Here is a 26,207-nt window from a genome sequence, read left to right as displayed (position 1 = left end):
AGGTTGACCGGGTTGCCAGGTTGAAAATACTCGTTTAGGGTCATAGTTCTATTTCACACTGCAAAAAATCTACAGGACTCTTCTTCATCCATCCGGAATTTCGTGAGTGGTTTTAAATATATATTTTCAAATTACAATTTATTTATTCATTTTTCTTTAAGCTGAAAAATATTTGATATTTCCAGGTTTTTTTGTCAATTTATTATTTAGTGAGGGGAAAAGTAAACACAATTACACAATAGAATATTAAATATATTTATTTGAACTAATTTAGCGTTAGGGCCAGTTGCATAAAAAAATGAGTTAAATAAAGTTTAAAGTTAAATAATTGTTTCGTTTTCGTCAAAATAGACAAAAGAGTTCCCACGAAAAAGTCAAGTAAAAGAACTCATTTTGCACATTTTGACAAAACGCAACAATCATTGAAATTTCAATTTTACTTATTTTTTTTATGCAACTGGGCCGCGATTATGAACGGCTATCTTCATCGATATAAACTAATATTGTATATTTGTATGAAAATTCAAAATATCTACGTCGGTAACCGGTAATTGAACATGTTTAGAAAAAATAATTGTTAACATATTATATTTTTCATACAGAAAACTTAATTTTACTTTGTGGATAAAATTGAACGTACATTGTATCTTCCCACCATAATCGAGGACCGCCCCTTTAGTGAATTACATTTGAACTGCTTAAAATCGCTTTTGGCCTGGCTTAAAGACGCCCTTCGGTTTCGCTTCCAAAGGCTCTTGCTTTGACTCCTGTCCTGCGACCTCACCGTCTGCTGGAGAGTTGGACTTGAACAAATCTGCAAAAAATATTTTAAAAATATATCAATTAATCGATATTGTATTAAGGAAATAATTTATTTTTTAAATGTTCACATTCTTATGATTTACCTAAATTTTTTTTTTTTAATTTTTGACAAGTTGTAAATAGTTCACTGGTAAAACATGGGAATTAAGTTGTAGTAAAACGGGGTTCGAACCTCGGATTCTGATATTTCAGTGTGTGGTACTACCACAGAACCACAAGCTTGTTTATTTCTTTGGGTACATTTTTTGTTTTCAATATTTTTAGTTCGTCAAAATGCTTGTTAGCAGGAAGTAGATTTTACCCCTAAGGGAATTAAATTACCAATAGTAACATATAACAACAGAGATGGAGACCATTTTTGAGAAAAAAATATTGAAGTCATGGCGTTTACATGACTTATATGACCTATCATTGGCTAATTCAAATTACACAGTGTGTAAAAAAGCCACTAAAAACAGCAAAGGACAAGACCTGTAAATGTTTTGACTTCCATATTTCCTTAAACCTTTCAATGACAGCTGTACTTTGTAAATACCTTGACTTCCAAAATCCTTTTCTTGGATGTTCTTTAATTTATAAATGGGCATAGGATATTGTGACCCAAGTATACACAGTTTTTACTACCATTTGATGTCTGCAATATGGTCATGAGGATGAAAGAAAATATCTTACAAAGGCCTTCCATACAATTTGTTAACCTCACAGTAAAAGGGGCAGTGAAAGTAGTAGAGTTAAACTGAATTAAAATCGTTTAAGAGTAACTCGTTTATTGACAAAAAAACATTGCTTCTTTGTATGAGTGAAACCGATAGGAAGACTTAATGTATTTAAAACGGTTTCGGGTATGTAGAGTAATGTACTTTCATGAATGTTTTCCATCTCTGTTGTAATATGGTTTGTTTAGTAATTTTAAAAGTGTTACGATATTTAAAAAGTATTTTAAAATTAGACAAGTGGCATCATTTTGTACCCGGTAAAGTTGGATTTCTTTGATAAATGTCGTTATTTCGCAGGTTTTCGCCAGTCGAAAATTGAAACGAAACAATGAGGAACTTCAGCCCTTCGGGAAACTGCATACAAGAAATGTTTTCTTGCGCGTGGTAAAAATTAGAGCATTAAATTGTTCAGCAAAGTTTCTTGAAAATGTACGATGAAAATAATAAAAAGTATTTTCATAAAAACGAACAACCTTCAACGACGACACTAGTTCATATGAAGCAACCAATAAGAAAGTTATGGAAGATTTCCGGTTTTCTTACCGTCAACAAACTAATGGGGAGATCTGATCGAGAAAAACCGGAAGAGAACCTTTTTTTTTATTTTATTTAAATCTTAAAGTAGGGCACACATATCATACATATTGTTATGTGTGTTCTAATAATAACATTGAAAATATATTTAATTTATAAATTGTTTATCACATATGTCTTGACCATTATTTTAAATTTTGATATGTTTTTTTCTTCATAAATATTTTTTTCCATTTCGTAATACTTTTTAATTGCTTTAAATAAAATTGAATTTTGTGACTTTGCCCTTTTCCTAAATGGAAGTCTAATTTTGTTCTTTTCTCTAGTATTGTGATCGTGTTCATGCTGGTTCCGATCAATTTTTTTCCAAAATTCTGTTTTTTTATTAGAGTTTATAATTTTATGAACAAATATCATTGTATTGTAAAATATTCTTTGTTTATATGTTAATAATTTCATTTCATTTACCATCGACTTTACCCTCGTATATCTGTTTTTTTTCAAAATGATTCTAAAGGCTTTATTTTGTAATACAGTTAGTTTATCTATGTTTTCTTTGTTTGATAAAAATAAAATGCTACTACAGTAGTTAACGTGTGGTTCAATAATTGCTTTGTAAATAGTTTTGCAGGAGTCCTTTGACGTCGCACGCAGATTTATTTCAGAAATGCAAAACTTTGAAAAATCATGACCCTGATAATACGATATATTTTCGTATAAAGAAAAAAAAATTGTGTTAGTTTAATAGTTAGTGTAATATAAAAAACACTGTACTTTTTTATTGATTGGGAGATTTAGAATAAACAATTACGTAATTGGGCGTTCCGAAATGTGTATAATTTTAAAACATGTTTTTGAATGAACAATCGTGCTGATTTCTCTAGGAAAATATTTTAGAAAATTGAATTTCAAGTTGAAGTCGATGAATTTACCAAAAAATGTGCCGCCTAGCAGTGACTTAAGTCGGCGTCAGGTTCAGTTTTAACTTTTTTTTTTTCAAAGTTTCAAATACCATGCAAGTGGTAAAATTGGAACAGCACATAGCTTAGAACAATTTTCAGTATGATTTACGCACAAATAGCGGACAAAGTAGAAATGTTGGCCCGACTTTAGAAAGAGAGCAATAGACCTCTGCTTCAAAGCCTCATATCTAGATTCTCATGGGATACATTATTTTATTAAGAAATAATTTTAACGCTAACGTTATTGTGGAGACAGAATTCAACAGGTGTGGAATATATTTAATTTTACAGAGCACAGCTGTACACAGCTCAAAACTACCAATTTTCGGACAATTTTAATAGTTTTTGAACAAGGCATTTGAGATAAATTTTAAGCCACCGCGAAAAAAAAATATATGTGATTTTTCATCACTTAATACACTCTGACGGAAGAATAAAACTTTTTCCTTCTTTAACATTTTAATCTCATCGATGTCATATTTCTCTGAATTATAACATGTTATTATTATTACCACTGTGATAGTGGTAACGAATTGTTTTGACATTGTAAGTAGGTTTTGTTTCGTTAATAAAAAATTGTAAAATACTATTTTATAAAACCCACTCCTTTTTCATTCAAATGATATTATATTTCTGTAACAGAGAGGATATTACACGAGTATACCTTCTAACTTAATTTGATTTATGAAGTAGTTTTTCAATTGTTATTATTTATTACTCCATCACACCACTTCCTTCTTTTCTCGGAAGTTACAAATTCTTCTCGCGTTATTATAAATAAAATATAGACACTAAACATCACCAATGCAGTTCATAGATTTCCAAAATTATCTATATTGTTATTAATATTTAGTTGAATTTCAAATATTACAATTTCAGTTGTAATGTAATGTAATGTAAGTATGAATGACAAATTAACATATCAAATGTACATAATTTAAGATATTTTTTATTACATTTTGACTATTACATTTATTTTTATGAGTTATTAAATACTTAATATGCATTTAATTTTAACGGTTAAAAAAAAATCAAACTATTGAACCAAAAATCAAAACCACAACATTCTGATTATTTTTTATTAGAATACTGATAATACAATTCACTTATGAATACTATCTAGTAAAACAATGACACGTGTGATTATACGTTTAATTTTATAATCTTTAGTGCATTTTATTGTACTAAAACCAATGTAAATCGAATTGAATTGTATTATAAACATATAAACAATAAATACGTTATGCATTGAAAAAAATGTTTTATAATATTCATCAAAATAATTATTGTAATGATTCTGTCACATTATTTACATCTTGAATGGGCACCCAGACGCCAGTGTGGAATCGCCGGCGTCGCGTCGGTCTGACATAAGCGTGAAGTTCATTTTTTAGAGAGAAAATATGTAGATGTAAATAACTATTCTTTCAAACGTGGGGAGATTTACTAAGTTTATTTTGTCCAACGATCACATGTTTATTTTATTGAATATGTAACATAAACAAATTGATTTAGAAAAACCCATGGGGGACCTTAAGTTATAATGTTTGCTAAGGAAAATAAAAGAATTAAGATTACTTACAATAACAATTGATTTCTCACGCGAAAAATGCGGTGGATTCGCAATAAAATACAAAATAGAGACGCTTAGAAATTGTAAACAGAAATGCTAGTGATGGAGAGAAGGGGGAGTGGTGTATTGCGCTTGCGCGGCCTTATATCGGTCCATTGGGTACCTCGCTCATAGACAATAATTTACTGTCACCACTTTACTTTCTGATCTCCATAAATTACTACAATTAAATTTGGTGAATAATGTTACCTTATTTTATTGAGCAAAATTTATCATTATCTCATGTATAATAAATTAAAAATTTGCTATTTATTCAAAGCTTGTAATCTTCTCGTATCTTTCATACGCTAGTAGATAAAGAATGTTTTTCTCGTGTAAAAATCATCAAAAAAAATATCACAAAAAACGATTTATTAAAAACCTGTGATTACTCTTACCCTATACGGTCATCTTCAGAATGATATAAAATATTTAATACTAAAATAAAAGACAATAATTTTCCATTTATTATCTTGTAATTTTTATTAAGTAATAAGATTTCATTAAATACTTATGCATTGTACTTACATATTAATATTTATACATTTGGATAAAATATTTGCCATTCTGAGTCAATGAAGATGATCGAAATAAGCAATAGGTAATTATTTCACGACTAAGGTAATTGATATAATATATATTATGAACATTTAAAGGTTGAAAATAATATTTTATTTATTACTTCTGGCGCTGAAGCGATTTCTGCTTAGCTTGGGGATGGGAGCTGAAGCGGGAGCTTCTTCAGCCGCTGGCTCACTCTTGGATGGAGCATTGTAGCGTCTTCGGCCTAGAAAATAAAAGCATAAGGTCAGTTAAAATTAAATTCAAAAGTGTATACAGTTTAAGCAATTTCAAACCCAATCCACATATTCACATAGTCACATCGTCGCGACAGTTAAAACGAATGAGGCGTTTGTATTCAAAGTTTCTCTCAGGGCACACAAAAAAACTGGCTCTCACGTTTCGCCTAAATACGTTAATTAAAATTTATTATATAAATAAAAGACGAGTGATACTTTAATTCACAACTTTGGAATATTCAGTGACCGGATTCATCGCTTTCGCGACATCTTCGAGACTGGTATCTGTCGCGAAAGCGATGAAACCGGTCACTGGATATTCAAAATTTGTGAATTAAAGTATCACTCGTCTTTTATTTATATAATAAATTACAATGAACTTCCATCAAGAATTTTCTTTTACAAATTTAAATGTTTCGTTAATTAAAAGGTTATTATATTTTCGTGGTTAATGTATTATTATTAATTTTTAAACATACGATTTGAATTATTTTTCTTCAAGTAAGTATGGTACCCAACGATCAAAATAAATATTTTGCTATAAATTTTATTAAAATTCCTATATTGATTTATTATTTGTGTAAAACATTTTTCATCTATTATTGAATACATTTTTGTTATTTTCTTACGTTAACCTTTTCTTTTGTTTCTTTCTTATTTTATTTACATTTTTTAGATCTTAATTTTAATGGGTACTTTTAATTTTCATATTATTTTTATTTTTTCTGTAGATATGAATTGAAATTTTCGATTAACTTTGTTTTATTTTTTATCTTGTTTTGATTTCATTTATGAGCACTCACTATTTATATGAGTTAATATTTTTTTCCTATATTTATAATATATTTAAGTAAACGGCTATTCTTTAATTTTAATTTCATTATTTTACTCTATTTTCTTACTTTAAAAAAAAAAAATTTTATCTGGTTTTGTTGAGTTTTTTATTTTCTATCTTCTTAATATTTTTCAAAGCATCAAAAACAAAATAATATATCATCATTATTTTATACGTATACAGTATTTTGTCTGTACTCTTTTATTTGATTATTAATTAAAAATAATGTCTGAGCACCCGATAAAAAACTATTATTGAATAGTTTATCGGGACAAAATATATTTGAATACTTTGTTTTCTAAAAATTATTTGCCTCGTTGTAAGGTAGTTTGTTTCGCCTAATTTCTCACAAGGTGGACGTGAAATTTCAGTTAAAATCGTAATATGTATTTTAATGAATACATGATGTGCCAAATTCGACGTGTTATTTGCATAAATTTTTACACGATTAATACCCGTATGCAGAGACATTAACATTAATTGACATTATTCTATTGTCTTCACCTTCAGGTTATTCTCTGCATATGAAATTAGAATGTACTTTCCTCACCTTAAGTTTTGTCTCTGCATACGGGCACAAGAATGTAGGTATAACAGGCCTGAAGGCTCAATTGCAGTGGTGATATACAGCTTTATTTATGAAATAATTTTACACCACAATGGTGAGTGCCCAGAAAACTAAGGCATGTAATGTGCCACCTTAATTTTATTGTGATCTCACCGGAAAATACATGCAAACCATTATATTACAGGAACCACAAAAAATCTAAATTAGGAATTTTAAACATTCGATTAAATAACGTAATATGACAACGTGTCTTTTTCGGAAAATTTTCTTTGCATTTTTTGCTAAAAAAATTATTTTTACTTATAAATTATAAAAGTTGATTTATAGTTTATTTTGGGGTTTCCCAAAGCTTTTCAGCAACGGAACACTTCCCAGATCCAAAAATGTATTTATTATTTATCTATTTATTAACAACATTGTATTTATATTTATTAGGGACAAAGAAACAGTTAATAGCGACACAATCAGGAACGACCCAAGCCCTTGAAACAACACATAACTTATTTTTTAGGTAGGGTAATTCATAACAGTAAAAATAAAAACTGTTATCAAAACATCTCTTATGTATTTAGTAATTTTAACAATTCACATAAAAATATGAGTCAATAAAACTCCCAATGACTCTGAATTTTGAGTTCTTGAATCGCAAATATTTTTTATATCAGGCACTAGGTGAGTTGAAGTTTCACATATTTCTGATGTGGAATCGAGCCTCTTTCTGCATTTTGCCTTTGTTGCGGCATAATTAGAATATCCCACTTCGCATAAATAAGTTGTAAACTGAAGTGAAACAATGATTGCTTGTTTTGACACATTGATGTCATTTTTAAACAAACTCGTCCTGATATCGTTAAATCTTTGTATTATCGTTTCTAATTAAAAGCACTGATTAAATCAATTAGATTTTCATAATCACTTTCGCTTGAGTCTACTTTACCTGTCACGGAAAATGGATTCCGAACCGAGGAATCGTCTTTACTAGTTTTCGGAAAGATCGCGAAAGAATTGTTTTTGTATGGAATATCTCAATTTTTTTGCGAAATACCTATTCTAGCTCCGTGGAACAATAATTGTTCCGCGAAACATAGTTTGGGAAACCTTGGTTTATTATAATCCTTATTTTCTATATGAGACATTTAATGTTTTATTGAATAAATGTTTTTTTCTTGATTAATGATATAAAGCTGTCTTCCTCTGCCCTGAGAATGATTTTGTTTTAAATGACAAAATATTTAATTAAAAAAATTATGCTGTCCTTTTTCACCAAACGGAAGCAATGTTGAACTTGTCCAATTTAGTACTGACAGTATTTTAGCTGTAACTAGATTAAATCAAAGTATGTAGTGAGGATAAAAATTAGCGACACTAATAAGGAAGTCCAGTGCAACAGGAAATAAAAGGATATAAAATTGTTTTCTTACGCGCGGTAAAAATTAGAGCATTTAATTGTACGGTGAAGTTTCTCGAAAATGTTTGAAAAAATTGACTAAAATGAACTACGTTGAATTTCGATAAATTTCCGATATACGGGAAGCCAACCCACCAATAAACAGAACTCACAGAGTAGAACTTATGACGTCACAGGAGGAGTAACTTAAAATCACAAAACTTAAAAAAATTGTATTGCATAAAGAATATTTTTTTTTTGCTTAGTTTGAGAGTCTGTTAACAAATAAAAAAAAACCACTGAACATCTTTATCGCCTGATTTGGTAATCAATATCTTAATGATTTGCACAGGGCGTCGGTACTGCTAAAGCAATCATCGAAAAAATCTAAAAATGCAAATCAGATAACGTTATTTTTTTTTTGCACCGAGGCCAGGAGGCCCAATTACAGTGGCGAATAACAGCGCAGAATTACTCAGGTTTGAGAAAAATCACATTTGTTTTTTTTTTTGTGTTTTCACCGGGAATCGAGCCCGGAACCTTTCATGTGTGAATCAAGCGTCTACACCACGGAGACCGAGTCATATTGAATACAACAATGTGGATTTTTTTCGTAACGGAATTATTTTTTTATGCACGCGAATAATTGCAATTTTTCTATCGTTTGGATGACATTATTATACTAAGAATTAAATTATCCTTTAATACAAAACGTCAAACTCAATACAAAGGGCAACTTTTTTTATGCATAAAATTAAATGCAATTAAAATTTTCAAAATAACTTAATTTTTAACATAAAGAAATTAAGTATGTTCGAAACCGACTGAAACATTTTCGGACTTTAAAATTGTGTGTGTGAAGTAAGTTTCAGTTTTTGAAAATAATAAACTTACCAAAATATTATTTGAGTTGTTAAATCAATAATCTTTTTGATAGTAATAGTTGTCAATATTTTTTTTATAAATAATGTATAATACTGTGTTTTATCTTTGTAATATTATGTGTTCTCACTATTTTGATTTGTATTAACTGATATAATGTATTGTCACGAACGTCCTAAATGAGTTTTTTTATAACTCCTGCAGCACTATTCTGAACCGCTATCGCGGTCGTAGAAAACACTTTCGTCTAGCGTATTTTGTATGTAAAATCTCGAGATAAAAGCTTTTTCTACGGCGAAAGCGTTTGGAATATCACTCCTGGGAGTGTAATATCTTATTCGTGTATTATTGTTTTATTAAAAATCTAAAAAAATATTTTCGATACGCTAAGGGTTGTAATGGAATTTATACAAAAAAAAATGCAACTAAAACAATAATTGTTAGTGTATTAGTAAGTTAATAATATAAGTTTTTAATCAATGCAGCAATTCGCATTTTAAAAAAATAAATATTTTGTAAATGTGCTTTTTAAGCATAAATAATACAAGCCCAAACATAAAATAATATTGTTTTCTTACATTACATCGCATCGTATGCTTTAAAAAAGTGAGCAAAAATAAATATATACATGTCAATGTCCGTATACGTAGGTAAGGTACATGATATACATATTTACATGTTAACAATTTCGCATGTGTCATTTACCAAGCAAATCACAAAAAATACATTTTTTTTAAGAATTCATTATTTCGCAACCGCAAATTTCGCATCAATTCGTTAGTAAATATATTAGTAATATTTTTTTATGAATAGACAGTTAGTACACAGTTATCAAAAAATTAATGAATTTATATTTTGATAAAATGTTATACAATGTGTTTATGAACCGATTCAATTGAAATAAAACTCCAGGTTCTATAAAGAAATAGTTCACATTAAAAGCTTATTGTGTGCTTTATCCGAATGGCTTATTTAGTGACATTATTAAATTGATAGCATAACCTTTATCGGTTACAATATAAAGGGTAATTGACCTTGACCTTGAAGTATAAAGAAATACATTGCTGATCCAAGTTTTACAAAACTCCCTTAAAAATAAACTGTTTATATTGAATATTTTTATTCGAGTTTTGTATAGGTATATTGTGTTTTATTACAACATGGACAACTGTATATAAATGAAGCTCATACACACTTCTGGTCGAACAATAAAGAGATATCTCAGCATAATGATCGTGCGAGGTTTTCCCAAAGCACAAGTTATGTCATACCCAAAACCTGTACGACTTTTGCTCAGAGACGTCTTTCCGCTATCGCACCGAGAGTGTTCAATATTTTGGAAGAGTGTATTAAGCTCTCAAGGATAAAAATATTTCCAAAAGAGGTGTTACGGACTGGATTATCCTTTGTGGGGGGGATTTGAGTGGGAAACTCCTTGATGATTTTCCGAATGTTTGAGTTTGCTGTTTACCATATTAATGTGCTATATATTTATTTTTAAAATAGTTATTATGTTTCTGATCCTATATAATACTCTTATGCCTAAGTTAACTAATTACTCGTCCCAACTAACACAGGGCTTTTAGTCCCATGGAGTACATTTATGTCTCAAAAAACGTGTAATAAACTGTCCGTAAGTAAATAAATAAATAACATTTTCAACAAATAATTTAAGTGCAAACTCAAGTGCATAATGGTTTGTGATTTTACAATATTCAATTTGAAATCATAACGCCTACCTATACGTATATATTTATTATATATATTTTAGAACGTTACCTGACTTTCCTATTTACGAAACTACCATAATATAGCTACATTATCGGAATCTTGAGAATAATAATGAGGCTCTGAATCCTGAGATAATGTCCATTTTATTTTATAATTATTTAACCTGAAAAATTCTTCCAATTCACTAAGTGAAGGTGGTAAAGTTTCTTCAAAGGTCCACAGCCGAAATTTCCTTCCTTTCCCAACACTACTTAGACGCATAATAGATAGCCTAATAAGCACAATAGATAGAAGAAAAAAAATAGCCAGTGGCCTTATTCAGTAACTAATTCGTTTCGTGAATTCATTCGTATCGTATGAGAGGGAACAAGCTCGCGCGCGCAAGAACAACAGCGTCACAAGATGTTGATTGCTTTAGCGTAAGATGTTTATATGACGAGCGAACAAGCTTACGAAACTAAATTAAGACAGGAGGTTTATTCTGTAAAAAAATCGTTTCGTAATTTCATTCATTCGTCATATATCCATCTCCCTCTAGCCTGATCAAAATCGTATTACGCTCTCGTTTCCTCCCATACGATACGAATGAATTTACGAAACGAATTGGCCACAGAATATGCCTGCAGGATACAAAATCCGCATGTGAAATATAAACTTTGTACATTATAAGCAAGTTCAATAATTGCAACTCTTATACATTTTTTTAATTGAAAAAATGCGTAATACGTACGTTTAAAGGAAATTACCAACTGCATTGACATAATAATACATAGACATGCCTGAACCTCAAACATGATGACACTTAACTCATGCCGAAACGCTCGTTATTATATTTTCGCTCGTATTTAGTCGTTCTTCGACCGCCAACCAGGCGTGTCGTTTAGAATCGAAACCAAAATGCCTGCTTGTGTCATGAAAGCGTAAAAAAAACCTTTTGGATAAACATTTTAAAAACAATTGTGTATCGTTTCATTGGTATATATTTTTTCATGAGTGGTTAACCAAGCTTAAAACATCAATTATTCTAACATCTATATTATTTTTGTTAAACGTCAAACTACGCCTAGCGGCGCAATTGTGAAGCTCTTTTTAGTTACAGTGATGCACTGATAGGGATACAGTTTTAAAATATAATAGACGAGCGTTAATATTACATTTTTGTTTCTATAAATTCAGTGAAAAGAAACAAATGGGTCGAAATCATAAGGAAAGAGCCTGATTGGGATCCATAAAAAACGAATGTTGCTTGTTAATTTAAAATCCTTTTTATTTGCCAAAAATTAGTATCTTTCAATTTTTGGTAGCATGTGCATGCTCGTTGAATGGAGCCCTGGTATAAATAAACAAAACTTAATAACTATAGGTACGTGTTCGTGTCACTGCTTTTTAAATTATTCTACTCTATAGGGCATGTATATGTATTATGTGTCAATGACTAACTGTTATCTATGTTTAAACTTTAAGTACTCATACCTATTGTGATACTATTTTGTGGTTCGAATTTACTTATTTTTCGATGAAATAATTCGAAATTTTATAAAACTTTTTTAAAAATAGTTTCGTTTTTTTTTTGTCTTGACTAGATAGAACTTTCAATTATTTGAAAACAAGGTTAAATAAAAAATACACCCTTTTTCACGAGCTAGTGAAAACAGCTAAGTGTTTTTTCGAAAAATATTTTTTTTAAATAGTACAACCCTGAACAGATATTTTAATTTTACCCACATTATTTGAAGACCTAACAGAAAATGCCAAAATATGACTATTAATGCATTTACGGGTTTTACAAGTTAGGGTGACGATATGCCACGTACCCGCGTACCGTTTTCGATACCTTCGGGAATAACTTCCCGCGAAAATTTTTATTTTATTTTTATATTTTTCTTGCCGTTATTTGCGTATTGTTATTTTTTGTTGTTTCTGGTTTTGTAATTGTAAAGAAAAAATAATGTCCTGCTTAAATTAAAAAGTATCGAAAGCAGCTATCTGGCGTATAGTAAATAAACGTGTTAATTCCTACACTTTCAACATCTATGATATTTTCCTCGCGGTAATAACGCGTCTATTTAATTGTATTCCAATAGTTTGAACCCCTTAACTTTGGCGAAAAGAGGTTTCGTCGTTTCGTGGGCGATCGTCGCGTTGGCGTGATGAAAGTCCGTCAGAGAAAGAATCCACCCACGAATTGAAATATCTCCTTTTTCGCGATAATAACGTGTTTTTTATTAAACGTCATCGGTACTGAGTGAGATTAATGTTAATTCTCTGTTGTGGTATTAACTGTTTGTTAAATAGTCACCTTGGTTGTTCTTATTTCCAGGAAGCGAGTGATCTGAAGGAGGTTGGCTTTCAGAAGTCGCGGGTGCGCTGGTGGCTTCCTGCGTGTGGTGTGTTTTGCCTGAAAATGATTTAATTCACATAAATAAGGAAGTATTTCATCGCCATCATTCCTTTCCGCACCCAACGGTGCATAGAGCACTGCATCGGTACACCAATCACAGCGAATCTTGATCATTTTTGTTACTTGAAGGTTAGATAATCAATCTTAAGCTGCAGATACCAGTCCGGGGACTATGAAATATTCTAGTGTTAAAACACCCTTTCAAATAAATATTTCGTACCAACCATGTCGACCCCGAGGAATCGGACCCGAGACCTTTTGCATGGTAGGCAAACGCGCTGACCATTACACTACGAGGCCAACAGAGGAGTTATTTCAGGTTGAAAAAACTCTGTATTATCATCATCATTGCCTTATGCGAGTAGGCCCCTGATAATGCGTAGAGCACTACGTCGGTACACCATTTGCATCGTATTTCGATCATTTTGTGTTCCTTAAAGGCAAGACGAACAGTCTTATGCTTCAGTTGCCAGTCCAGGGACGGTGAAATTTTACTGTATAAAAACACTTTTTAAAATAAATATTTGAAGTCATTTTTATCTGGAATTGAACCCGAAATTTCACACGTGATATTCTGTATTATACCTATGCTTTTTTAATTTGTGAAACCAGATTTTGTTATTTATTTAATTAATTTTCATTCCATTTCATTTTTTTGCCCCACAACAGGCCAGGAGGCCCAATTACAGTGGTGAATTACATTACAGAACAACCAGGCTTAATAAAAATCACTTTTTTTTGTGTTCTCACCGGGAATCGAACCCGGACCTTCCGTGCGTAAGTCAAACGTCTTGACCACTTCACCACGGAGGCCGCTCTATGATATAATTTACATTTTATTTTACTTATTCATGAACATATATAATATTATAGGGGTTAAATGGTGACAGACGGCAAAATAAAGGGACAAGTAAAGAGAAAAGCAGAGGAAAATGTCGACTATTAGAATTAAAATAGGTGACAATTTCGTGCATCTATTTATTTTAAAATTTACCCATAGTTTTTTGAGGATGCGCAAATCCTTTTATAAAACGACTGTATATTACTCCTCCGGTAATTTCTTTTAGGTTGACAAACAGCCAACAGATTCGTATGCAGAACCTTTTTGAGAAGCTAAGATAGAAGTATTTTATATTTAAATGCCATTTTTACAGCATTCGTTATTTTTTTAAATTTCAAAACTCCGAAGGTTCATATTAATGATAACTAGGAACTCATGCATAACAATCGTATCGGGATGCTTAAGCATCTCCTTGAGGAAGCAGAAAATCAACAATACAGCCTGTCCGCCACACCAAATATCTACTTATAAAAATGAATGAAGGACTCTATAAACCTGGAAGGTTTTGACTGATCTGGATTTTAATTATTCAGTGCTCGGATAGTTTAAGCTAGCTGAACATCAAGAATGTAGTCATAAACTTTATTTGGAAACCAATAAAAGCAAAGACTATGTTAGCATTGCGTCCGAAAGGCTTGCAGTCTACAAATATAATACGGAATTTTGCGTCTTTGAAAATGCACTTCTACTCTCTATTAATTTCTTCCTGGAAAATTTGGAGAAAACTTTCATCAGCGAGAAGCGATACCAAGGAAAATGGAGCCTATCTATGAAAGCCGACTTTTTTGGACGCTGCAGAGACTCATAGGATATATACAATCACAAAACAACAACAAAACTAACAAAGTAAATTTGTATAGTATTATCCTCGAGTACTTTCCATACTATGAAAAAAGGTGTTGTAAAACTTTGTAAAATAAAAAAAAAACCTTTCATTTTGTCAATAAACTTTTTCCGGTAAATTCATTCTGAACAGTGCATATGGGACATTCGTCAAAATTTGACGACTAATGTTATCATTTCGAAAGAGTTTTGAGATTAGAATATGGACGGCATTCACACGGATTATGACCAGTAATTGACTTGTAGATTACTTAACAGATTGCAACATTCAAATTAATATTTGAAAATGAATATTTGAAAATTAATACTGATACAATATGTGTATAATATGTATATTACCGTTAGCGGCTTCGACGCGCCTCCTCTTCAGGGCGGCTAGCAAGTCATCGTTACTTCGGAACGGTCGAACCACTCCTCCCTTAATTCTCCTGTTAGCCTCAGTAGTGGTAGCAGCATCTTCTTCAATTTCTTCTTCTAGTTCTTCACCTTCTTCTTCCAACTCCTCGACTGGAGCTTCCTGAAAATTAAAAATAACTTGTTTATGCTCCCCGGTAAGAAGTTGTTTGGTATACTATTATAATATTTCTCCAATCCAGTCGCCCCCCTATAGTATGCATTCTGATTTGCTATAGCTGTCCAAAACAAAATTTTTAAATACTTTAATTTTAAACATAATACTTTAGCAGTTTTATTGAATTATTATGTATGAAAAATCGTTTAAACCTCTCTTATAGAAGACTTCTTACAGACCTTATATTTATTTTAAAAGTCATTGATTTACTGACTGATTATCCAGATTTACTGGAGTCGGTGCGTGTCCATGTACCTGGTCAACATATCAGGGCTAGATCTCCTTTTTATTTTGCAAGTTCAAGAACCAACAAGTACATGAACTCACCTATCTCCAAAGTCCATAGATATGGTAATGAATTTTAGGACAAACCGAATATATTCAATTCTGAAAGTGCTACTTGTAAATCTCAGATTTGTTTTTTTTTGCCCCTATAAATATATAAGATATTGTTCTGAGTTTGTAAATGTTTTTTGATTTTTATGATTTTTTTTAAATTTGGTTATTTAGCTTATAAATTAAGAATATTACACCAGTTTACTTTCTAGTATAACACTACATTATGTAAAACAGCGCCTTCTTTGAATACAATAGTAAATTATGATATAGATTTAAATGTAATGACGTCGCGACGCGGTGCGGTGCGGCAAGCAGCATCGAATAATCTGCTTCACTCAAATGGCTTTTTAAAAAATAAACAATTTTTTGGCATGCTTTAAGTCATTTTATTTATTGATTTTAGTAATTTATTTATTTTTGCAGTTTTAATTCTAAATGCAATGCAGTGCTTTAGAAAAGATTTCAAGCAGTTTATTTATACTTTTATTATTTATTATTACATACCTACCACTTGTGACGTTACGATCGTGATTTGAATATTTTCGTTGACTTATTAAGCGATTGAAAATATAGATATGATATTATAAATATAGATATTTAATGAAAAAACTTAAATGTACAGGGTCACAAGTACAAGTTGGCGGTGGCATAAGCATGAACGAATTTTTTAAATGAGATTTATCTATGGACTTCTTTGCTGTCATTGTTGTAGTGTTTTTTTTATTTTTTTAATATTTGACGCTACCCAAGCCCACAGTAATACCCCGAAGCCATGTCGAATATCATAAAAAGTAATATAAGAGAGACTATTCTAAAAGTTAAAGCATTTTGGGAAAGGGAACTAAGAAATAATGGGCCATTGATTCCATTTGAAAAAGTGAATACTCGAGTTGCAGCTATGATCGGTAGGTGTTGTCATACCTTAAAATTAATTACCATACTTTTTCAAAGACATTTTTTTAACAAATAAATTTTGTGTAGTAAATAAAAAATAAATCAAATATATTTGTGTAAATGTGTCTTATAAATTTATTAATCCATATTTTTTTATAGAACTATTGCTTTTTTGTAGATGTATTTAAACGGTTTGTTCAGAGAATTGCTCTCAAAGAAATTAACAAAAAATACAACTTCTGGAAAGACGAAAAGGAGAAAAAAAACTATAAAAATTGACAACATTTTATTACTGTGCTATCAGATAAAAATTCAAGAGTTATATGTTTTAAAAAAGGAAGTATCTACCATTCCTAAACTTCTAATTGATCTGAGAAAGTATGTTAATTTTGAAGGAAGCCGTGAAATTTAAAGAATGATTCTTTTGGTAATGAACTTCAAATTTTAAAAATGACACTTTAAAAGAGCAATTATAATGGAACGTAATAATATCCAAGCATGGAGGGAACGGTTTTTATTCGAATTAAAAATGAACTGATTAAGTAATGATGTAATGACGACCGGTAATAAACCTTGATGAGACATTAATCCACTCACCATATTCAATGAATAAGTGTTGGCAATCTAATGAAACACCCGAAATTTTAAAAGATGTTTCGGTGGGTACGTGGTGGATAATTGTAAATGCTGGTAGTGAAGCAGGTTTTGTTAAAAAATCTTCCTTGATTTTTAAATCAAATACAAAAAGTGGTGATTACTACGATTAGATCAACGCGAAAAATTTCTGGAAATGGCTAGTTAAGAAACTATTGCCAAATTTATCGGAATCATCTATTATTATTATGGACAATGCTCCATATCACAGCATCAAATTAAATAAAACGCCCAATCAAAACAACCAACATACAAGAATTGCGCGACTGGCTATTCGAAAACAATTTATCGTACCTACATACAATGCGTGAACCGGCTCTTTTAGACATTATTAAATTTAATAAAAAGCTTCCAGAGTACGAAATCGACAATATTCTTACTCAAAATGGTCATAGAGTTTTACGGTTGCCTCCGTACCACTGTGACCTGAACCCAATCGAGCTGATTTGGAGCTCGGTTTAAAGAAAGGTTGCAGAAAAGAATATTGGAAGGGACAAAGCAGATGTCCCAAAATTGATTGAAGAGGCATTTCATACACGTCATCCGCGTAGAAGAAGAATACGATAAAAGAGACGATTGCCTAAACCTCGATGACCAATTCCTTTTTTCATTTAATATTGACACTGAATCTGACTCAGACTCAGCGGAAGGTGAAAGTTTTGATGATGGTGATATGTCAGGCATATATTTGTTTGATTACGCTTATTCTTTATTGATTTTATTTTTTACTCTATCCTGTATTTTATGTATTTAAATAAAAAAAATATATTTAATGAAACAAAAAGCTTTAGTTATCTTTTTAAGATGTATTCTTTTAGCTGAAGGCAGTTTTAGATATCCCTATAGAATTTCTGCATATGTGTATATTTTTTTTGATTTCTGAAATTCCATACGATATCTGGAAACATTTTAGTCTGGCAACCCTAAAATATACTTCAGCGCCCTCCGATCGCGCCAACTTATACTTGTGGGTCTGTATTGTAAATTGAAAAGCTGACAATGCGAAGTGGAATGTGATTTCCTATGTTATTTCATGAGTAAAAAAATTTAATTCAATGTGCATATCCTTTTACAATACTAAAAAAATAAAAAACAAATTTTTCTATTGCCACATATTGTTAAATTCATTCCACGTTTCCATTTTTTCAACGAAGTGATGTACACAAGTATTTTATAACCTGTTATATTCAAGGACGTGAAAGGTACAGCTATAAGTTGAAGTCAACTTACAATATATTTGCGCATTAATTATAATACATTAAAAAATGAATAAGTGCTAATCTTTCGATTAAATTAAGTACACACCAGACTATAAATCAAATAGAGTTAAATAGGCACTAAGCCATTTTGAATTTTCAAAATTGGATGTCTGCATATTTTGGTGCTTAATACGTCGATAAAATTATTCAAAGCATCGCCATAACATTATACGATGTATGTGATAATAAAAATATAAATGAAGAGCTTGAAATCTGATCTAAGGCACTACTGCATTTCATAGAAAATTATAACTGTGAAAGTAGGTAAATAAAATTAATGTTTAGAATCATCTCAAAAATACGTGGATTTTTTAAACGTCATTTAAGCGAAAAAAAGACACTCCCCGCTAATGTAACACTCATTAATGTGACTCTGCCCGCCACACCGCACCGCCTCGCGACTTCATTACATTTAAATCTATGTATTATAAATTATCGTATTTAAAGGAGGCACTGTTTTATGCGATTAATTCATAAGTGGTGACACATATTCGAAAGGTCCATTTTTCATAAGTTTTGTTTTAGTTTTAGCTTTCATTTGTTTACACCGCGGCTTACTGCTCCGGGATTTAACTCAAATAAGACAGAGGGTGGTAATATAAAACTACGAAATCGAAAATCTCAAAAGTTTTTTAGGTCTTCGATTGAGATGTTTTGACCTGTTTTAATGAATAGTCATTTTATTAGAACGCGTATGCCATTTTTGGGTTTTGGAGTGGTATAGTAAAATAACGTTTCTTTACTTCGAGTTTAAGAGCTCGTATGCTTAAAATTCTCCATGACAGTGTTTGTTTATATGTATTTAATAATTTATTGTTTATGTACTCTAAAAATAAAATAACAGCGCATTTGACAAAAAATAACACGACGTATGTATTAAAGATGTGAAATAATGTGTTTGGTCCATTTCATACGATCGTAAAAATCCACATTAACGATAAAACAAAATATTTATTGTATCCTTTTTTTTACTCATTTAATCGCCAGCAAAAACAATAACCAGTAAACTACGATGCCGACTAGTCTCCACTTGATTTATGTTTGCAAGATTTTTACTTGAGAGTCGCCACTAAATAAATAAAATAATAAATACTGATCCACCCTCATTTTTACCTTGTCGCCTGGATTGGGACAATCCGTATAAAGTGGGTCTTTAGTGCAATAAAAAATATACAGAGTCGCCCGAAGGGCTGAAATTTCTGGTTGTACGGGATTCCAATCAACTGAGGGCCAAAGGGCCGAATTTTCTAGCATGTAACCAATAGTTATGAATCAAATCTGACTTAACTGCTTGCACATATAAATACCGTGCCATTAAAATGAGTTAGATGGATGCAAATTATTATTTTTACCGACATATTTACACTCGTCGCACAATCATATTATTTAGTGAACATTACACAAGCGCATCGTCATTATGTGCTTTTTATAATAATTATTATGGTCGTTGTTTTTTATCGGGTTTGTCCGAGAAAAAGGAATGATGACGGAACCATTTTACTTTCAACTATAGCCTTGGTGATCTTTATTATTATTTGCAATGCCGGAATTATTATTCAAAGAATTGATGTCTTGTTTATAATGTATCCTTAGTGCTGTGATCTCATACTCGTAGCGCCACGACGCGGCGCGACGCAGACGCGACGCGACAGCGTGACTTGATGTAATGATTTCCAAACTGCAGGGCGCGAGTGAATTTACATAAATATTGCGAAATTCGCGAATCTTCAACATTAAACTCAAACGCTTGTAACATTACAATATATCCTTGGAACCCTAATTGTCTTACAATACTCGTATATATTCAAATTTCTTTGGCTTCTCCACTTGTCCTCTTCTAAACTCTTTATGTCATTTATAATGATTTCATCTCCATGCCATAGGGCTCACACCTTAGACTAGTTTTATTGAATGCTTATATTAATGATATTCAATTGTGTTAAAAAAGAAACTTAACTTTTCTTATCTCAACAGTATTTTTTTAAATATAAAATTTAGGTTATAATAAGGCTTATTTGTATTATGGAATTACTTCATTAAAAACAAGCATAACAATGGTTCTAAATATTACGAAATATCTTTTACTGAAATAAAAATTTAATCAAATATAACTATAATAAATATTATGATCAACGAAAATATAACTTTTTTTCTTAATATTATTACAATAGTCATATGGAAACAATAATTAACAAGGCATTCAAAATGACTGAATTTATTATGCGGCTAAGTGAAAACTTTAAAAACTTCAATTAATTTATAATGCTAAACACATCGTAGGTACGCCTATCATAATATTGTACTGCTATTTAATCCCCTGTTTGTAAATTTAATATTAAAAGAATTGAAAAAGTAAAATAAAAATCCCGAAACAAGTAAACGAGCAACAGACATCTTCCAAATTATACAGCTTCTTTAAAATTTTAAAACGTAAATTCACTAACACACAGAAGAAATATCTACAACCAAAGCCAATTTTAAATATTGTCAACAACAAGTTAGATTCCCCGAAACTATTTAATCTACTTGCTTACCGTGTCCCCTTCAGGGCTGGTATTCCAAATGCTCTAGTGGCAGTATTATCTAGTGTATTTACTTACAAAATACACGAGAAAAACTGTTTTCTCATGCCAGGAGAGAGGTTCAGAATAGCACTGCAGACCAACTTCCCCGTTTGATATTTTCTATATGTTCCTAACATTAAAACTAATCAACAGAAACATTATGTCATCCCTCATATATGTAAAACTTTTTATAAGAATTTTAATAGTCTTATACGTAATATATTTAATATTCCATATAATAACGGAAAAGAACTAACAAGCTTAATTCAAAATAACAGAATCAACATTTTGCCCTTTTTTTGGCTCTTTATTTCTTATCACCAAATCAAATGCAATTTTAAACTCCTCCTTTTCTTAATTTATCCTGCACCACCCTTCATTACTTTCTTTCTTTTCCCTTTCCACTATCTCCTTGTTTTGTCCCTATTCCTTTAATTGTAATTTGTACCATGAGTATTGTTTCAATCACTTATCATTTTATTTTTTCAAATTCAAACCGTCGCTTTATTTTGTTAAAATTAGGTGAATTAATATAATGGATGGCAGGCCCAACTAGGTATTAAATTTTTCTTCATAAGTCTCTTAGTAAAAACATCATAATATGTTTATCCGTTTGTAGACGAAACAAATAAAATTAAGTATTTTTGAATTAAAAAATGAAAATTAAAAGTATTTTTCAACTAACCATTTTATAAAATATGTGCAATGGCTCTCAGCTCACAAATATTGAAAGCCCCCACTACTTACCCGGATCCGTTTTAAAGGTCTTATGGCTTATTTTCTGATCCGCATATTGCGAAAACAAATTTCATGAACGGTTTATCACTTTTTATGTTTTTTTTGCAAACTAACTGGTTCTTGAATTTTTTTATATAAACCTTGACTATCACTTGACAAGTCTGTTATTGGTTAGTTGGAAGATATTGCCTTAAGAAATAAGCCCGCCAGTGAACCTACTTCTATACATAGTTAAAAAATATTAAACATACTTACACTAATTCCAATTATTGTAAGATCAATTTGAATCTCGATGAAATGAATAAACACGTAGGTAACAGTTTTCCTCAAGTCGATTTCAAAAGTGAGCAAGCAACAATTCATAATGAATAAAAAAAACATAAATAATCAATTCAATGTTATACATTCCTATCCCAGATTGTATTCCTCCACTATCATACAGGGAAATTGTGATAAACTACGACAAGGTGAATATCAATACTGACCTTGTACATTTAAAAATTGATGACTGATCGAGTATTATGCAGTAAGGGATACTAAAGTGTTGTTATTTATTGCGATTTTATTGTAAATAATATTACATTTCCCTTAAATTAGTAAATATAAAGTGTGTTTGTCTGTTTGTTTGTGTTTCCTCCACGTCGTAACGGAGGTACTGATCGACGTGTTTTTTGCATAGAGATAGCCGGAGAGCTGACAAGTGTCATTGGCTACTTTTTATTCCGAAGAACGCTACGAGTAATTCCTCCCTTATACCACGTGAACGAAACCGCGGGTGAAAGCTCGTATAAAATAAATAGCGGATGTTCGAATCTGAAAAAGACACTTGTCTAATTATGTTTTATATTGATCAATTGTGCTTACTCGAATTTTCAATAATTAACAATGTTTTGTTCAAATGTTTGTAGACAGGCTGGATTTCCTCCCTTAGGAGTTATTTAGATTTTAATTCACAAAAGTCAACAGATTGAAGACATAAGGCAATGTGAATGTTTAAACATAGGCAGAATGGTGAATGTTACACAGTGTGTAAAGTGGTAACTTTAACCAATCAATGACAGGTCATAAGCTCTGTTAATTCCTAGACTTCCTAATTCCCTTTTCAAAAATGTTTCCCTCCCTTTTGCAACAAATTTAATTCTAATATTTTTTTTGATTTCACTAAAACCATTACGTACGTTTTAACTCCCTACTTTTGCTAACTTGAATACTATTTTAGCTAAAAAATATGAAAGTCTAGGCATTTACAAGGCCTATGACCTGCCATCGTCTGTATTGGGTGTTCATCTGATTTTCCATATTCTCTTCTCAAAAATGCTTTCCCTCTATTGTAATCAATTTTATTCCTAACTAGCGGACCTGACAGACATTGTCCTGCCCGAACGTTCGTGTGCCTGCTATTACCTTGGATAAGACTTTATATTAATAAGTAGGTACCTAGGTACTTTTTTATTATTGAATTCCAAAACGAAACATCATTTATATTAAAATAAATAATTATTTTTGCAAATGTCAAACTCAGCTCTTCTCACCAACAGGGGTGCACTTTATTCATGAATGTGATTTTCAAAAATGTATTGAATGTCAGTTAATAATATTTTAGTATTACCAAAAATCCAGTAAAATGAAATACATTGAAATGAATTATTAGGGATGCAAGGAAATAATCTGATTGGGATCCATAAAAAGCTAATTTTGTTTGTAAACATTCAAAAACAAACTTTTTTTAAACCCAAAAAACAACATCCTTTTTTTTTTTTTGTACGTGCATTCTCCTCGAATGCAACCCTAGTAGGGCGATGAAAAAAAGATTTATGCTTCTAACTTTTGTTTTTAAGGATTCGATTGAAAATTTTAGTATCTACGAACACGCATAGCACAAAGATCTACATTTCACTGAAAACCGCACGTAAATAGGTTGAACCGTTTAGGAGGAGTTCAGTGGCATCACACGTACAGAAGAATAATGTATATAAGGATAACTCCCTAGGGGGTGAAATCCAGCCTCGTTTAAAGACTTCTGGCATACTCAAAATATTGTTGACTAATTTTTTAGATTAAACATTCGTAAAAGTTTGGGAAGCCGTGTATTCCATGTATATTATCGAGACGGGTGAAAGACGAACACAGCTAAGTATGATATTAGGTAATGTCGCTTGACTTCTTTGACAGATGAGAGAAAGTGTTGTATATATCGTAAAGTTTGGCATTTGTTACTACATTATGTGTGAAAGCAATTATTTTTTAAAATAATCCTAAGTATATGGTAAAAAAAACAGTTTGAATTAATCACATCGCTAAATTGTCAAAACTGATGAAATTATAATTTGAAGGATATGATAATTTATTATCCTGTCAGGGCGTAATGAAAAAACAATTCTGTGTGTGAAATAGAACCAGAACTTCGGACTAATGTTTACAATGGTTACTCTCTTGTAAAAATCCTGCAATAGGAAATCGAATCGAGATTAGTCCGCCCTTTGGATGGTATATTTGCTTACCATGTATATTTTTGTATTTTTGTTCTGTCCTCTTCCATCAAAGGGAAGAAGTGTTGGTAATTGTCGAATGTAGTATTGTCAATTATGTTACTAAATATATTAAATTAATTAATATCCACGGCACGGACGGCACGTAGTGTCTTTTATTATACAAAAAATAGATAGTGTGTAGAAATAAACACTTCAAATAATATACAGTAGATAAACGAAAAAAAAGCATAAAAAGTTTATATGTACATATTATAAGACAGTAGTTTTATACAATAAACACGCTAACATATTGTGCAAAAATGAATAATTAAAAGTCGTATAAAAATTTTAAAGCACAGGTAGGTATATCATTAATCATTGATATAAAAAAATAAAACAGAACATAATTATACCATGTTTAAGAGAAAAAATGTTTTATTATGTTAAAAATAATAATCCAAAAAAAAATAAATTATATCGATATAAATTGATATTAAATTGAAGTAAGTACATAGTTAATAACTTTGAAATAAGCTATGTTAATTGTATGTTTATAGAATTAATCCTTAAGTTTAGTGTATGCAGAGCGTCAGAGGAGTTGATTAATCTTTCTAAATAATGATAATAATGATTTAAAATTTATGTTGTTTAATTGACATTGAACAATCGTAATAGATTTTTAAAACTAGATTACACAAATGAATTATGCTACTGTTTGTATAATTGTAATTCGGTCACGAGGAAAAATAATAATACCTAACATAAGCCCCACTAATATATAATCTGCCAAACTCACGGTGAAAGGGTCAATGAAAGCACTAGAGTTAAATTCGATTACAATCGCGGTTTATGATTTTGAAATTTAAAATAGAAAGTTACTTGAGTGACATTTGAAATTTTTTTTTTTTTTAATATGAGCGAAACCGGTCAAAAGACCAGGCTCGGTCTTTAAAACGCTTTACAGCTATGTGAAAAGAATCCATTCGTTTTCAACGTCTAAGGTCCCGGGTTAGATTCCCGGTATGGTCGTAATAAGTGGTTTAAAACTGCAATATTTCACTGTCCCTGGACTGGCACCTGAGGCGTAAGACTATTTGTTCACCTTATCGAGACGTAATAGATAATTGAAATGCGCTGCGTTTGCTGAAGCAATGCAGTGCCCTATACATCACTGGGGTGAATAGGGAAATGACAATGTTAATTTATGTAAAAAAAAATAACATCTTTAATTAGTAATGATAAAATCAATATTTTATAATACCAATATTAAATACACTTTATTTAAATTTATTGTACCTATTACAAAAATAATAACTTCGGCAGTATTTTAAATACGATAGGTACAAATAACGAGTTGAATAAAAAACTTGTTTCTTTAACAACAAAATCTGGTTAGCATTGACCTAAAACGATTTTTCTATCTTGGTATTATTTTATTTTTATTTTATTTTTATTTTATTTATTAAAGAATACAACAGGCATTGTTACAAAAAAACAATATTAACAAATTAACCAAAATTGTAGGCCAATTATGACAAGATAGAAAATAAATTGAGGGTCATTTTAAGAATTGTGGCCTTTTAGAATTTTTTTTCAAACCACACTGATATAATCTTTTGTGTTATAAAAATACTGCGCAATGAATGAATATATTCATTTTAAAAATACGTAGGCATGATGTTTAATTATAAAATTAATATAAATTCCATGCCTGTTTTGATTCGAATCTTCTCTTATTTCCATAATAAATTACCATGAACTTGCACCAAAAAAAATAATTTAT

The 26,207-nt window shown here is 30.7% G+C and overlaps 1 protein-coding gene across 1 annotated transcript in view; it reads right to left on the bottom strand.

Annotated features, from left to right (window-relative positions):
- Nucleotides 1-235: 235 nt before the first annotated feature.
- Nucleotides 236-26,207, bottom strand: part of LOC148284558 (uncharacterized) — a 41,938-nt gene continuing 15,966 nt past the window's right edge. Inside the window, exons 3-6 of the mRNA XM_088238325.1 lie at nucleotides 15,274-15,451; nucleotides 13,149-13,247; nucleotides 5,329-5,433; nucleotides 236-814 (exon numbers count right to left, since the gene is read on the bottom strand). Coding sequence (XP_088094451.1) covers nucleotides 699-814; nucleotides 5,329-5,433; nucleotides 13,149-13,247; nucleotides 15,274-15,451 — 498 coding nt within the window. The 3' untranslated portion in view covers nucleotides 236-698. The remainder of the gene's footprint in view (nucleotides 815-5,328; nucleotides 5,434-13,148; nucleotides 13,248-15,273; nucleotides 15,452-26,207) is intronic.

Source organism: Micrasema longulum, unplaced genomic scaffold, assembly GCF_059751315.1.
Source record: "Micrasema longulum isolate JH-2025_06_02 unplaced genomic scaffold, ASM5975131v1 h1tg000110l, whole genome shotgun sequence".
In the NCBI taxonomy this organism is placed as follows: Eukaryota; Metazoa; Arthropoda; class Insecta; order Trichoptera; family Brachycentridae; genus Micrasema; species Micrasema longulum.
The sequence above is the reverse complement of the archived record's forward strand: the minus strand, read 5'-3'. Positions and strand labels throughout refer to the sequence as shown.